The 12,535-nt window shown below is 44.1% G+C and overlaps 1 protein-coding gene across 1 annotated transcript; it reads right to left on the bottom strand.

Annotated features, from left to right (window-relative positions):
* Window positions 1–319: 319 nt before the first annotated feature.
* rnf151 (ring finger protein 151) lies at window positions 320–7,430 on the bottom strand. Its single transcript, XM_063220900.1, has 5 exons — window positions 7,329–7,430; window positions 5,304–5,449; window positions 2,652–2,748; window positions 1,390–1,737; window positions 320–547 (listed from the first exon to the last, which is right to left on the bottom strand). Exons 1-5 carry the CDS (start codon window positions 7,428–7,430, stop codon window positions 320–322), a joined length of 921 nt encoding a protein of 306 aa, XP_063076970.1.
* Window positions 7,431–12,535: the final 5,105 nt, after the last annotated feature.

Below are 12,535 nucleotides of genomic sequence, written 5' to 3'. Positions count from 1 at the left end.
AGCAAATGGTGCAACAGCTATGTAATATCATGTGCTAGTGTTGTACTTAAACACTAGAAGACGCTGAAGAAGGTTTAGGCCGAAACGTCTGTCTGTCATGCTAACCCAGTAGATTAAAACTGCAAGAATTACACCTGAGAGTGCAGCTTTTTTCTAAACATGAACTTTGCTGTTTGCTCGCACTCGAAGACCTTGTAAGAAACAGTTGGGAGTTGAGCGCATTTTCTAAAAAACAGTGTTGTACTTACACCATAAATGTATTTTTACTTCTACTTTTGACACCTCTGGTATCTAGTGTTCATATATGAGTCCGTCACCCTCAGGAGCTGCTGCTGCTACCGCTATTGCTAGCGCTAGTGCTGCTGCTACTGCTGCTGGCGGTGGCCGTTCTGCTAGCCATGCTGCTGCTGGCTCTGCTGCTGCCACCCCCGCTGCCACCACCACTACCATAGGAGCTGGTGCCCTCCCCAGGGCTGTCCTCCTCCTGCTCTTGCTCCTCCTCTCGCTCCTCCTCCAACACCTCCAGGCTGTCACAGATCAGGCCCACCTGCCCACACATGTCAAAAAAATAATAAATAATTTTAATAAAAATTACAAAAATAAATTTCATTATTTATTAGATTTTTTCAATATATATATACGGTACAAAACAACTGCTGCTTTTTACGCAGTCATTACAACTTGATCATTGTCAATCCCGCTGGAAACAGATCTAGAGTATAACTATGTCTTATTGCATTAGTAGCATACCAAAACAAATAGCCAAACTCACGTGTTGACGCATGGGGGCCATGGTGCTCTGCATGCATGCATTTGATTAATTTATTGGTTATTATTACAGCAGTTGCTTAATTAGCAGTAAGCCAAACCGAACTATGGGTTTGTTCTTGATGGCGCATCCTGCAGCAGTCTGCAGCAGGTGCATGCTCGCTGCGAAATTACGATGCATTCTGGTTAAAAATGGTGTCCACGAAGCTATTGATGGGAGTGAATTCTGCTCCACATTCATGTCACATTGTGTCAAGTCATCGCGGGAACAGGTTTTCTGCTGTGCAGCCGTGCAGCAACTCCTCGCTGCACTGGCATGGGACCTCCTGGCATGGCGTCAGCAATCTGCCTGATTGGCACTCATCTCGGTGAATTGTGTGTGCAGTCCACATGTTTGAGAGGAAGTTTTTTCAAGCAGGAAACAGCGTGTTTTTACTCTTTGGAGGTCACGTTAGATATTTCTGTCATTGGTTGCCGAGCATTCATTCCCACATAGCAGATCTCGTCGTGCATCTGCGACTGCGTCTCCATGTGCGCTCCATCTTGCAGCACAGGGATTATCATAGCCATAGCCACCAAGTCTGTTGCTTAATGAAACCAAGTCAAACAAAGGCCACTCACCTGTCGGCGCATGTGCGCCATGGTGTTCTGCATGCGCGCCATCTTGCGTCGCAGGGCGGCGGCGATGGCCCTCTGGCGGGAGCGCTGGGCCTCGTAGCGCTGGCGCAGCTCGCGGTAGCAGTTGTGCTGCGGCTGGGTGGCGCGGCTCAGCTGCGTGCCGCAGCCCATGGGGCACAGCTGGCTCCAGTGCGGGCAGAGCCGGGCGTGGGCCTCCAGGCCGCTACGCAGCACCCGCTCGCCGCAGCCCGAGTGCGGGCACAGGACCGTCTCGAAGGGGCAGGTGGAGCTGTGGAGGTACTCCTCGGACAGGGCGAAGGTGGCCGCGCAGCCCTGGGCACTGTTGCGACACTGGGGGCAGGGCAGGTAGGGTGGAGTGGGTGAGGGTGAGGGTGGGGAAGGGGTTCGGGAGTGGTGGGATAGGAGGGAAAAAAGGATAAGCATTAGTCTTTTAAGGGTATATGTAAGGGTAAAGTTAAGATCCTGATGCAACGACGCAGCAATTGTTCCTGAAAACAATGAAAGTTGATTCAGCACTTTTTACAAAAGAACTGTTCTAAATGTGGGAAGCCATTGCCTCATGGTTAGGGAGGTGATCTTAAGATCAGAGGGTTAAAGCCAGGTTCCAGTTCCACTCTGACCTCTTCCTAGCCTGATCTCTTCGAGACTTGGTCTGACCAAGAGCATAACAATTAACATTTCCCAAACAGCATAGTCGACCTGCCTCTCTTGGTTTGCTAATGATTATATGCTTCTCGACAAAGTGGGAGGAGTTCCTGATTTTTCGGGAGCTCAGAAACGATATTGTATTGCTCTTGGCCTGCCTAGAGGCAACTCTGAAGGGGTTGCGTCACTAGGAGGGCACGGCCTGGCTAATCTCTTCCCTGTGCCCTTGAGCAAGGCACCTAACCCTACATTGCTCCAAGGACCATAACCAATAACCGCGAGCCTCTTTGGATAAAAGCACCAGATAAGTGTAATGGAAAGGAATGGTTTCTGTCCCAAGTGTTTCCCAGGGAAAAATAACACTGGCTAATACAACAACATACGACTAATACAACACAGCATCTTCTCACTGCAGCCCGAGTGCGGGCAGATTTTTTTAAACAGGAGTTGTGAAAGGAGATATCTAAAACTCTGTTTACTGTGTAAATGAGAGGCCGAAACCATTGCCTTCTCAAAAATATCCATATGTGTAAATGAATAGTTATCAGTTTATGTTTATTTTTTACACCATTGTTTAATTTACACCATGCTTTACCCACCTTGATCTGTAGTCGGCCAATAGCTTTGCTGAGTCGGAACATCACAAACATGAAGTTCTGATTCACCGTCTTCCTGCAGCAAGGGCACGTTTCCTGTCTGCAAGGGGAAGCACAACTTTAAAAAAGTGCCATTGCATGTGTTTGTGTCATGACCTCTGGTAGACATACTATATATAACGATATGTAGTCTAGATAATATGTCCTATGTTACTTCCCACTTTCACATGAGCTCATCACCCATTCAAGCAGACAGTGTGGTTGTCACCCCTGTCCAACAAAACGAGTAAACTAGGCAATTGCCTAGGGCCCCCAGCTGATAGGGGGCCCCCGGGGAATGAGTGGTTATGTTCTTGTATTTAAATGACAGCAATGACAACTTGGTGAGTGAGTGTGACAGCACCTTCCGAACTTCAGTCCTCGAAATGAGAGCAATGATACTGCTATCGAATTCTCTCTTGAGAGGGACCCTCCCCAGTAGTCTGAAGACATGAAAACAGGCCCCAAGTTGGCCTCTTCATCTAGGGCCCTCAAATGCCTTGGAACAGCCCTGCTTTCACATGAGCTCACCACTCATTCAACCAGACACTGAGGTTGGTCAAATGTGCCTTGCGTCACCATGTAGACACGAAACCACAGACTACTCATTCGGAAGCTGTGGCCTAAAGAGTACGGAGCTAGTCTTCTGGTTGAAGGGAGAGGCTACTAACATGCAGAATCAGAGTAAATAGCCTGTGCTGTCACTTCTTCCCTCCATGGCTGAAGTGCTGTAGAGCAGTGGTTCCCAACCTATGGGTCGGGACCCAACTTATGGTTCGCCAGAGATCCACAGAGGGTCGCGGAGCTCTCTTGATTTTAAGGGGTTTAATTTTAAATAGCTAATGTTGAATAAATGACAAAGCATTTAACTAATATATTCATACAAGGAACAAAATATAGGCCCAAGTGCTACATTAAACCTTTATTCTATATTTGACCAAAGATAAATAGAGGAATAAAATAACTAAAATGAGTTTTTGCAGGAAACAGAGGGCATATTGTGACACCTGTCATTTTAGTGTGGGAAGTTTCATGGCTCAAGTGGACCAGCCTGTTGGCCAGTCTTCATTAATGGCACATTACACCCGTAAAGTGAAGTGTGAAGGTTCAATTAGCAGGGTAAGAGCACAGTTTTGCTCAAAATTGTGCAATGCACACAACAGTATGGGTGACATGTTCCAAAAGTTCAAAAGGTTCAAAAAGAGTTCAAAAAGAGTTCAAAAAGGAGAAATTCTTGGTACGTGTGTAACTTTTGCATCTTTGACTGAGACAGCAAGTCTTTGTGATGTATCAAGAGCCACAATATCCAAGGTAATGTCTGCATACCACCAAGAAGGATGAACCACATCCAACAGGATTAACTGTGGATGCAAGAGGAACTAAATGACACTAAAATGACAGGTGTCTCAGTTAATTTGTCCGACCCCTGTATGTGATGTAAAGATCACATGTAATATAAAGATAATTAAAAAGAAATGTAATGGACTGCTAATGGCTCAAACAGCTCAGGTGCTGTAGTGTTACATCTGGCAACTGGGTTTGATTCCGGCCCGAGATCATTTCATCCCATCTGTATCTCCCACTCTCTTCCAGTCACCGTCTCACACTGACTGTCCTATCAAATTAAGGTCTAAGCAACCATAGAACTTTCTCCTTAAAGGGACACTGTGTGAGATTTTTAGTTGTTTATTTCCAGAATCCATGCTGCACATTCACTAATGTTACCTTTTTCATGAATACTTACCACCGCCATCAAATTCTAAGTATTCATTATGACTGGGAAAATTGCACTTTTCATACATGAAAAGGGGGATCTTCTCCATGGTCCGCCATTTTGAATTTCCAAAAATAGTCATTTTTAGCTGCAAAAATGACTCTACTTGGACCATACTAGAAAATATTTGTTTATTACTGAGAAAACTTTCATGTAAAGATCAAATTTGGCAATTGGCAGCCCAGTTTCAATGAGCAGCATAGTTGCAGTACCCCTTTTGACCATTTCCTGCACAGTGTCCCTTTAAAAAATGTGATGACTTAATTGCCTGCCTATTCAGCCACAGCAGGATCCATTTCTTGCAGAAGCCTCAAGCTATGACTCCACCTGCCCTCATAATAGGAATCCGTCTGTCCCTGTCGCTACAGTGACGCAATGTGAAAATAAATGAAAAATATTGAACAGTAATGGGCTGTCAGTGTTGCCTACTGTAACCGGCAGGACACACACAAACAGGCGCACGTGCGTGCGCACTCAGGTGCTGTTTCCACGTAGCAGGATATTTTTTTAGCAGGGTATTTTTTTCTCCTGTTTAAATGTAAGCGCAACACGTGGATAAAAATAAATACTCCATTGTAACAAATGCGTTTCAGCCCCCTAAATAGGATATTTTTTTCTCCTGCTTTTTATACCTGGATTTTAAATATCTGCTACGTGGAAATGGAAGGCCAAAACCAATGCAACCAGGAGAAAAAAATATCCACATGTAAAAATATCCAGCTACGTGGAAACAGCACCTCACTCATTCACACACACACACAAACACAAACATTCACACACACACGCACGCACGCACACATGCGTGCACGCACGCGCACACACACACAGCAGTAGCCTCTTACCTCTTGAGCCATTGCAGGATGCACTTCTTGCAGAAGATGTGGTTGCAGGCCACGCGGACGGGGCAGCGCAGCACCCCCCTGCAGATGATGCAGATCAGGTCATAGTCTGGCGGCTCCACAAACAGGTCCACCTCATAGCCCCCACTCTGGAGGAGGAGGAGGAGGAGGAGAGGAGGAGGAGGAGAGGAGGAGGAGAGGGGGAGGAGGTGGAGGAGGAGAGGAGAGGAGGAGGAGGAGGAGAAGAGGAGGAAGGGAGCAGAATGAAGAGGAAGAGGAGGGAGAGGAGGAGGAGAAGAGGAGGAGAGGAGGAGGAGGAGAGGAGGAGGAGGAGGAGGAGAGGTGGAGAGGAGTAGGAGGAGAGTAGGAGGAGGAGAGGAGGAGAGGAGGAGGACAGCAGGAGGAGAGGAGGAGGACAGGAGGAGAGGAGGAGGAGAAGGGGGAGGATAGGAGGAGAGGAGGAGGAGGAGAGGAGGAGGAGGAGGAGGAGAGGTGGAGAGGAGTAGGAGGAGAGGAGGAGGACAGGAGGAGAGGAGGAGGAGAAGGGGGAGGATAGGAGGAGAGGAGGAGGAGGAGGAGAGGAGAGGATGAGCATGGAGGAGATGAGGAGGAGGAGAGGAGGAGAGGATAGAGGAGGAGAGCAGGAGGAGAGGAGGAGGAGGACAGAAGGAGTAGAGGAGGAGAGGAAGAGGAAGAGGAAAGGAGGAGGAGGCAGAGAGGAGAGGATAGAGGAGAGGAGGAGGAGAAGGGGGAGGATAGGAGGAGAGGAGGAGGAGAGGAGGAGAGGAGAGGATGAGCATGGAGGAGATGAGGAGGAGGAGAGGAGAGGATAGAGGAGGAGAACGAAAAGGAGGAGGAGAAGGGTAGGATGATGATGATGGAGAGGGAGGAAAATGAAGAGAAGAAGCAGAAGAAGAAGAAGAAGAAGAAGATGATGGCAATGGTGATGATTATGATGATGATGAAGATGGCGATGATGGTGATGGCGATGAAGATGATAATGTGATGGTGAAGACATAAAGGAAGAGGAGAAGGAGGAGGACTGTTATTATCATGAAACAGTAAAATAAGAAGAAGAGGAATAGGAAGAAGAAGAAGAAAAGAGGAGGAAGAAGAAACAATGGCAGCAATAGCCTGTGAGCCTGTTTAGAGTCGAAATAACAGTGGATTCACAGAGTAAAAAAAATCTGCCTGTCTTGAGATCGCATTAGGATTAGATGATTCAGAACGAAATTTGGTAGGAGGGATTTTTACTTTTTGAAACCGAAATGTGCAATTCTGCGAAACACATATCACATGTCCTCATGTGACATACATAGTGATGGTGGCATGGACCACATATGAGAGAGATGGAAACTCTATTTGGATGACTAAATGGTCGAAGTGAATCATCTGTGAATGACTAATTAGGCCTAGCGTTGAAATTGCTTAATTCTGCTGAATTCTCTGAATTCTCTTTCTCCCGAAATGCTAAAGTGGCTGTAATGATCTCACAGGAATTCAATGTCAAGGCGACCATAGTTTGACCATAGTTTTAAATACCCTGTAAAACAGGAACGTCTGGTGCTTTGGTGCTTTTTTTGTGCCACCACAGGATTTCTGCTCTGCTAGTTCTGAATGATTTAGCACTAGCAACTGCTACCAAAATTTTAATGCTATTGCCCTAGTAACCATGGATGGTGGATGGATGGCTAGAACAAGCGGCTAGAAAAATAAACAAAGGAGCCATAGCATACTTATTTTAGATATCAAATAACTGATCAGTTATCTATTATTTTAGGGGGCAGCCGTGGGGTTTCCGCCGGTTCGAATCCCCCCTGACCTCTCCCTACACCTCCATCCATGACTGAAGTGCCCTTGAGCAAACCACCTAACCCCACATTGCTCCAGGGACTGTAACCAATATCCTGAAAAATAATAGTTATAAGTCGCTTTGAATAAATGAAAGCGTCAGCTAAGTGCAATGCAATGTAATGTAATTTTAGAAAACATGTCTGTAGACAGGGTCTAAACTTAAATTAATCTCACCTGCATTTGGTCCTGAACTATCCTCATCATCTCTGACAGCTCATTGCCTATTTGGGTCATAATCAAACTCAAGTTGGAGAGAACAGCCTCTAAAGTCGCCATCGCCTTTTTTCCGTACAGATTTGCTGCAATCAATGGATTACACTCAACTCAAGCAAGAGTTTTAAAAAATCTTAAAAATCTAATTTTAAAGTAGTGGTCAAGTCATGCATTGGAGTGACAATTAATAAATTATCTGCCATAAAATCTACGCGGATGAAAAAGTAGTTAAGATGGATTACCCTCAAATGGATTACACTCAAACAAAACTGCTTGTAATCAAACCATTTAAGTCATCAAATAATCATGTGAGAAATATTGAGAAATAATGATGCAAATTAAAAATATCTGGCATCACACTTTCAATCACACTAATTTTAAACCACTGAAAACCAATGATCAAGTCAAATAATCAAAAAAATATAATAAATATCAGAAATATCAGAAAAATACTAAGATAAGAGGAAAGTATATAGGGGACATGGGGGATGAGACCCCTCTCTCTCTGTTCCTCAGTATGGGAGACACATAGGCACATTACCGTGTATTTAGTGTGCATGAGTGCGGCGGTGTTTGTCAGAGTGGGACAATGCAGAGTGTGCACTGAATGCCTTGGTCACACAGCCAGGGCCTCCTAAACTAATCCAGAAGGTCACCTGACACTAACAGCTGGGTCAATGACGTTTTTTGGTGGCAAACGTCAGGGTGGTGTATAGCCACAGCTAATGGAACCATTGGCTAATTGCACTATTAAATGTTTTTGTTGTTGTTGTTGTTGTTGCTGCTGTTGATTTTACTGGATTATATAAGAAGCATATTCACTGCTTGCACATTAATTGCCACTTATTCATTAATTTGTTAGCAATGGTTGTACACCGTAAAACACTGCAAGCCAGTTAAACTTTAAAAAGAAAGTTTCCATGCGGCCTTAAGTTTGTAAGTTACCTCAATTCAAGGCTTATATTTGTGTCAACTCAGAAATCAAAGCCTCAAGTTGAGTTCACTTACAAATTTAAGGCAGCAAGGCAACTTACTCTTTAAGGTTTAACTGACAGTGTACAACCTGACATATGTTACTAAAGAACCATCATTGACCCAGCTGTTTATTTTTACCATTTACATATGTCTGTCTGTCTCTGAACTGCACATTCAGAAAATATACCGAACTGTAACCACATATTTCCAACAAATTGTTGAGGGAGCGATGCTTAACTCATTTAATCCCACCATCTCAGCAAGAGCGATTTGCCCCTCAAACCATTGCAAAAACACGTCATGAATAAACAAATGGATTTAAACATTGAAAATGTCCTGTCTTAAGCCTCAACTACAGTACACACGGTAGCCACAGGCAATGTAATCACAAATTACAGGCAAAACTGTTGAGAAAATACATTAGCTGGTACCATAGCTGCCAGTGGCAGGACATGCATTCCTCTGGAATAGAGGTGTCAACACTTCACTTACAGACTTGACTTGACATGTACACACATCAGTATATAGTCATAGACAGACTTGACTTGACCCGTACACACGTCAGTATAGCGTAACTTAGTCTTGAGTGCAAGTGAAATGAAACATGCATCAGATCATGAAATCAACCCGCTTCAACAGAAAAGGGAAGTCATACAGATACTGTCAACTCCTCACACACTCCCAAGCGCACACACACACACATACGCACATCCGAGCCATGACCCTTACGATGAATCACACACTAGTTCCACATCCGTCCCCAGACAAACACTCACCATGTTGTGTGTGTGTACACGCGCTTTTGTTTTTCATCCGTCAGTGTCTTCCCTCCTCAGATCTCTGAAGCACCATCCCGACTTGCTATGGTCCAACGTTCTTCTCCTCAGGCTTGGCGTGCACATCCCACAAACCTAGCTAGCATGTGTCTGTCACCCACCCAGGCCTAGCACACTGAATCCCCCATTCAAGACCATGGGGCCTGACAATGTAGGGCCCGGATCATTTGACATCATACATGAAGCACCCATTTCCACCCAACACTTCCACCTTCTAGCACTAGCAATACTGGGCAACTATAGTTAGGAACGGATCATATTCAACAACCATCTGGGAGCCTGTATGTTTTTTTGTTGTGTGCCCATCCAGGGTTTACCTAGCTGGACAAAGGCACTGCAATGGAAACAAGTGAATGTTCAATGGACAGTGTGTGACGTGTAGACCACCAATGGCATCCAATGGCGCTCTGACATATTGTGAGGGCTTTTTTTTTCATTGGTTCTTTAGAACACAGTAGCATATTCTTCATCATAAATGCTATTCTTGTTGCTTCTTGTTGATGTTTTGTTCTTCTCCTCCTCAGTTTGTTATTTTGAGGTAGGGCATATTCATAGGCTGCAGTAAAATGGTAAGTCCCAGACTTGGAAAAGCAAAGAAAGGCCCAACATGAAACTCTCTCTGCGTGTGTGTGTGTGTGTGTGTGTGTGTGTGTGTGTGTGTGTGTGTGTGTGTGTGTGTGTGTGTGTGTGTGTGTGTGTGTGTGTGTGTGTGTGTGTGTGTGTGTGTGTGTGTGTGTGTGTGTGTGTGTGTACAACTACACCAACCCTATTTCATGAGGCCACTGCTATTGGAGCACACCCACATGCTGGGGCCCTCACTCCATGTGGGGCCCAAATCTTGGACCCCACATGTTTTGACCACATTTGCTGGGGTAGTTTTGTTGTTACCGGTAAAAGTAAAAGTGCGAAAACATTTCCTCACTGACAGGTTAGGTTTGGGGATTGGTTTGGTTTGGGCACAGTTTAGCATTCTTTAGCTATTGTAAGGGTTAATATGAATGATATAAAGGTATAATGATAATGATACAAAGATATAAAGGTTGCATGTGATGGGTTGAAAGTGAGTTGAATGTGCACTGTGTGCTGGGATACACCATGTGATCTCAGTGCCATAATGGGAGTGCGACTACACAATAGGAACAAAATGCAATGTTAATTAATATTCTGAGAATATGTGATCTTGTCCAGTTTAAGCTTTAAGTTCAATTCTTTGAGTGTTGGGTTAACACTGTGACACCTCACAATCTGTAAAACAGTTCAACTCACTGTTACTTCAACTCTCAATGAGCTGAATTAAGACAACATCGATTGGGACCGTATATTCTCAAAATAGTGTTGAATTAACACTGTATTTTTAGTATGGCTGTGTTCAAGTCAAGTCATAAAGTCAGCTTTTATTGTCACTTTCTTCATACGCACAAGTCATACAAGGAAAATGAAATTACGTTTTCTCTCTATACCATGCCAGGACATAGACATACACAAGACTGACATTTTACAGACTGACACAAAGTGCAAGACAAGACAAGTAACAGTGATGGACTGGTAACAATAAGTGATCAATAGGGTGTTTCTGCACTCATGGCAAAGATTTGCTTGCCACAACTGACCATTGACTCAGCAGCAGGTGGCAGTGCAGCAATAGGATACCTACAGAAGGGTTCACCTCACAGACTGACAACTGTGTCCACAGTAAAGAAAAAAAGGGGTTTCAGTATAACTTTTGAGTCGAAATGAACTCCATTTTGGATAACATTTGGTCCCACTCGAAAACAGTGAAACTTTTACTCCGTGGTCAGCGCAACATTGTCAGAGTCACTTCAACTGTTCTACAGTTCTACTCTAATATCAAGACCAGAGTGTGAAGAAATCCTCTCGTTGTAGCTGTAGTTGCACTGACACTATTTGACTCCACTTTTTTACTCCACTGTTAGAGCAATTTCATTCTCTCCCAATTTGATTCTCTCCCATGTGCAAAATACTCTTATCTAGAGTTATGTAAGCTTGCTCTGGGATACTACCACCCTATTATCTTTGACTGTGTTTGAATATTTGCATTACCAGCGTTGTGTTGTTTCACCCAGTGTTTCTAGCCAGACCTGTGTAGTTCCCCCGCTGGAGCTGCAGGGGCTTTAAAGGTGCACTGTGTGAGATTTTTCATTGTTTATTTCCAGAATTCATGATGCCCATTCACAAATGTTACCTTTTTCATGAATATTTACCACCACCATCAAATTCTAAGTATTCATTATGACTGGGAAAATTGCACTTTTCATGCATGAAAAGGGGGATCTTCTCCATGGTCCGCCATTTTGAATTTCCAAAAATAGCCATTTTTAGCTGCAAAAATGACTGTACTTGGACCATACTAGAAAATATTTGTTTATTACTTAGAAAACTTTCATGTAAAGATCAAATTTGGCAATTGGCAGCCCAGTTTCAATGAGCAGCATAGTTGCAGTACCCTTTTTGACCATTTCCTGCACAGTGTCCCTTAATTAATCAATGGTATAAATAAACAGTGGGTGCAATAGAGAAACTTCTGCAGCCTGATTACCCAACACTGTTAGTCATAGACAGTGGTATCACGGATTGCCACGTAGGCCACGTCCAGATCACTAGGTCACATGTTTAGCCTGGCCCAGGCCTGCCCTGGCCAAACCGGTGTAGTTCCTCTCAGCTCCACCAGGGGCTGCTCTGCCAGATGTGTCACAGGTGTGTCTGGCGAGAAAGATTAGGTGAGACAACACAACGCTGGTAACGCAATTTTTCACTCAAAATTAGAGTGCTAATATCCCAGATTAAAGTAACTCCAGATAGAGTTATAGAAATTGAGAGTTGAAAGTCAACTTACTCCAATAGCATAGGCTGATTTAAACTGATAAAAATTGTAACAGACTTTGTTTTTAATAATAAATTACTTTAATGTATTGCATGTCTTTATTTGTTGGATAAATATCCAATTTTGCATACAAAGATACAGTTCCGTGCACAGACATTTTGGGGGGCGGGTGCTAAAGGTCTGGGGGTATGAAATTAATGATATAGTGTTTTCAGCAAACAGGGATCCAAAACACAACCATCCAGTGATCTGGCAGTGTCCTACGTGACCGTCTGTGGTGGCCAGGACAATTAGAAGGAAATAAAAAATAAGTGACTCACACACATCACATGCAGCAGGATATTCTCCTGAAGTGACCAATTCAAATGTGCTGCACACCTACACATGCATTATTCACACTCACACACACATACACACACACATACACATACTCACACACACACACACACACACACACATACACAGAAGCACACACAGACACAAGTGTGCACACAAGCACGCATGTTCTCTCTCTC

This window comes from Engraulis encrasicolus, chromosome 17 (genome assembly GCF_034702125.1).
Source record: "Engraulis encrasicolus isolate BLACKSEA-1 chromosome 17, IST_EnEncr_1.0, whole genome shotgun sequence".
NCBI classification, from domain to species: Eukaryota; Metazoa; Chordata; class Actinopteri; order Clupeiformes; family Engraulidae; genus Engraulis; species Engraulis encrasicolus.
This window is presented reverse-complemented; position numbering and strand designations above follow the sequence as displayed.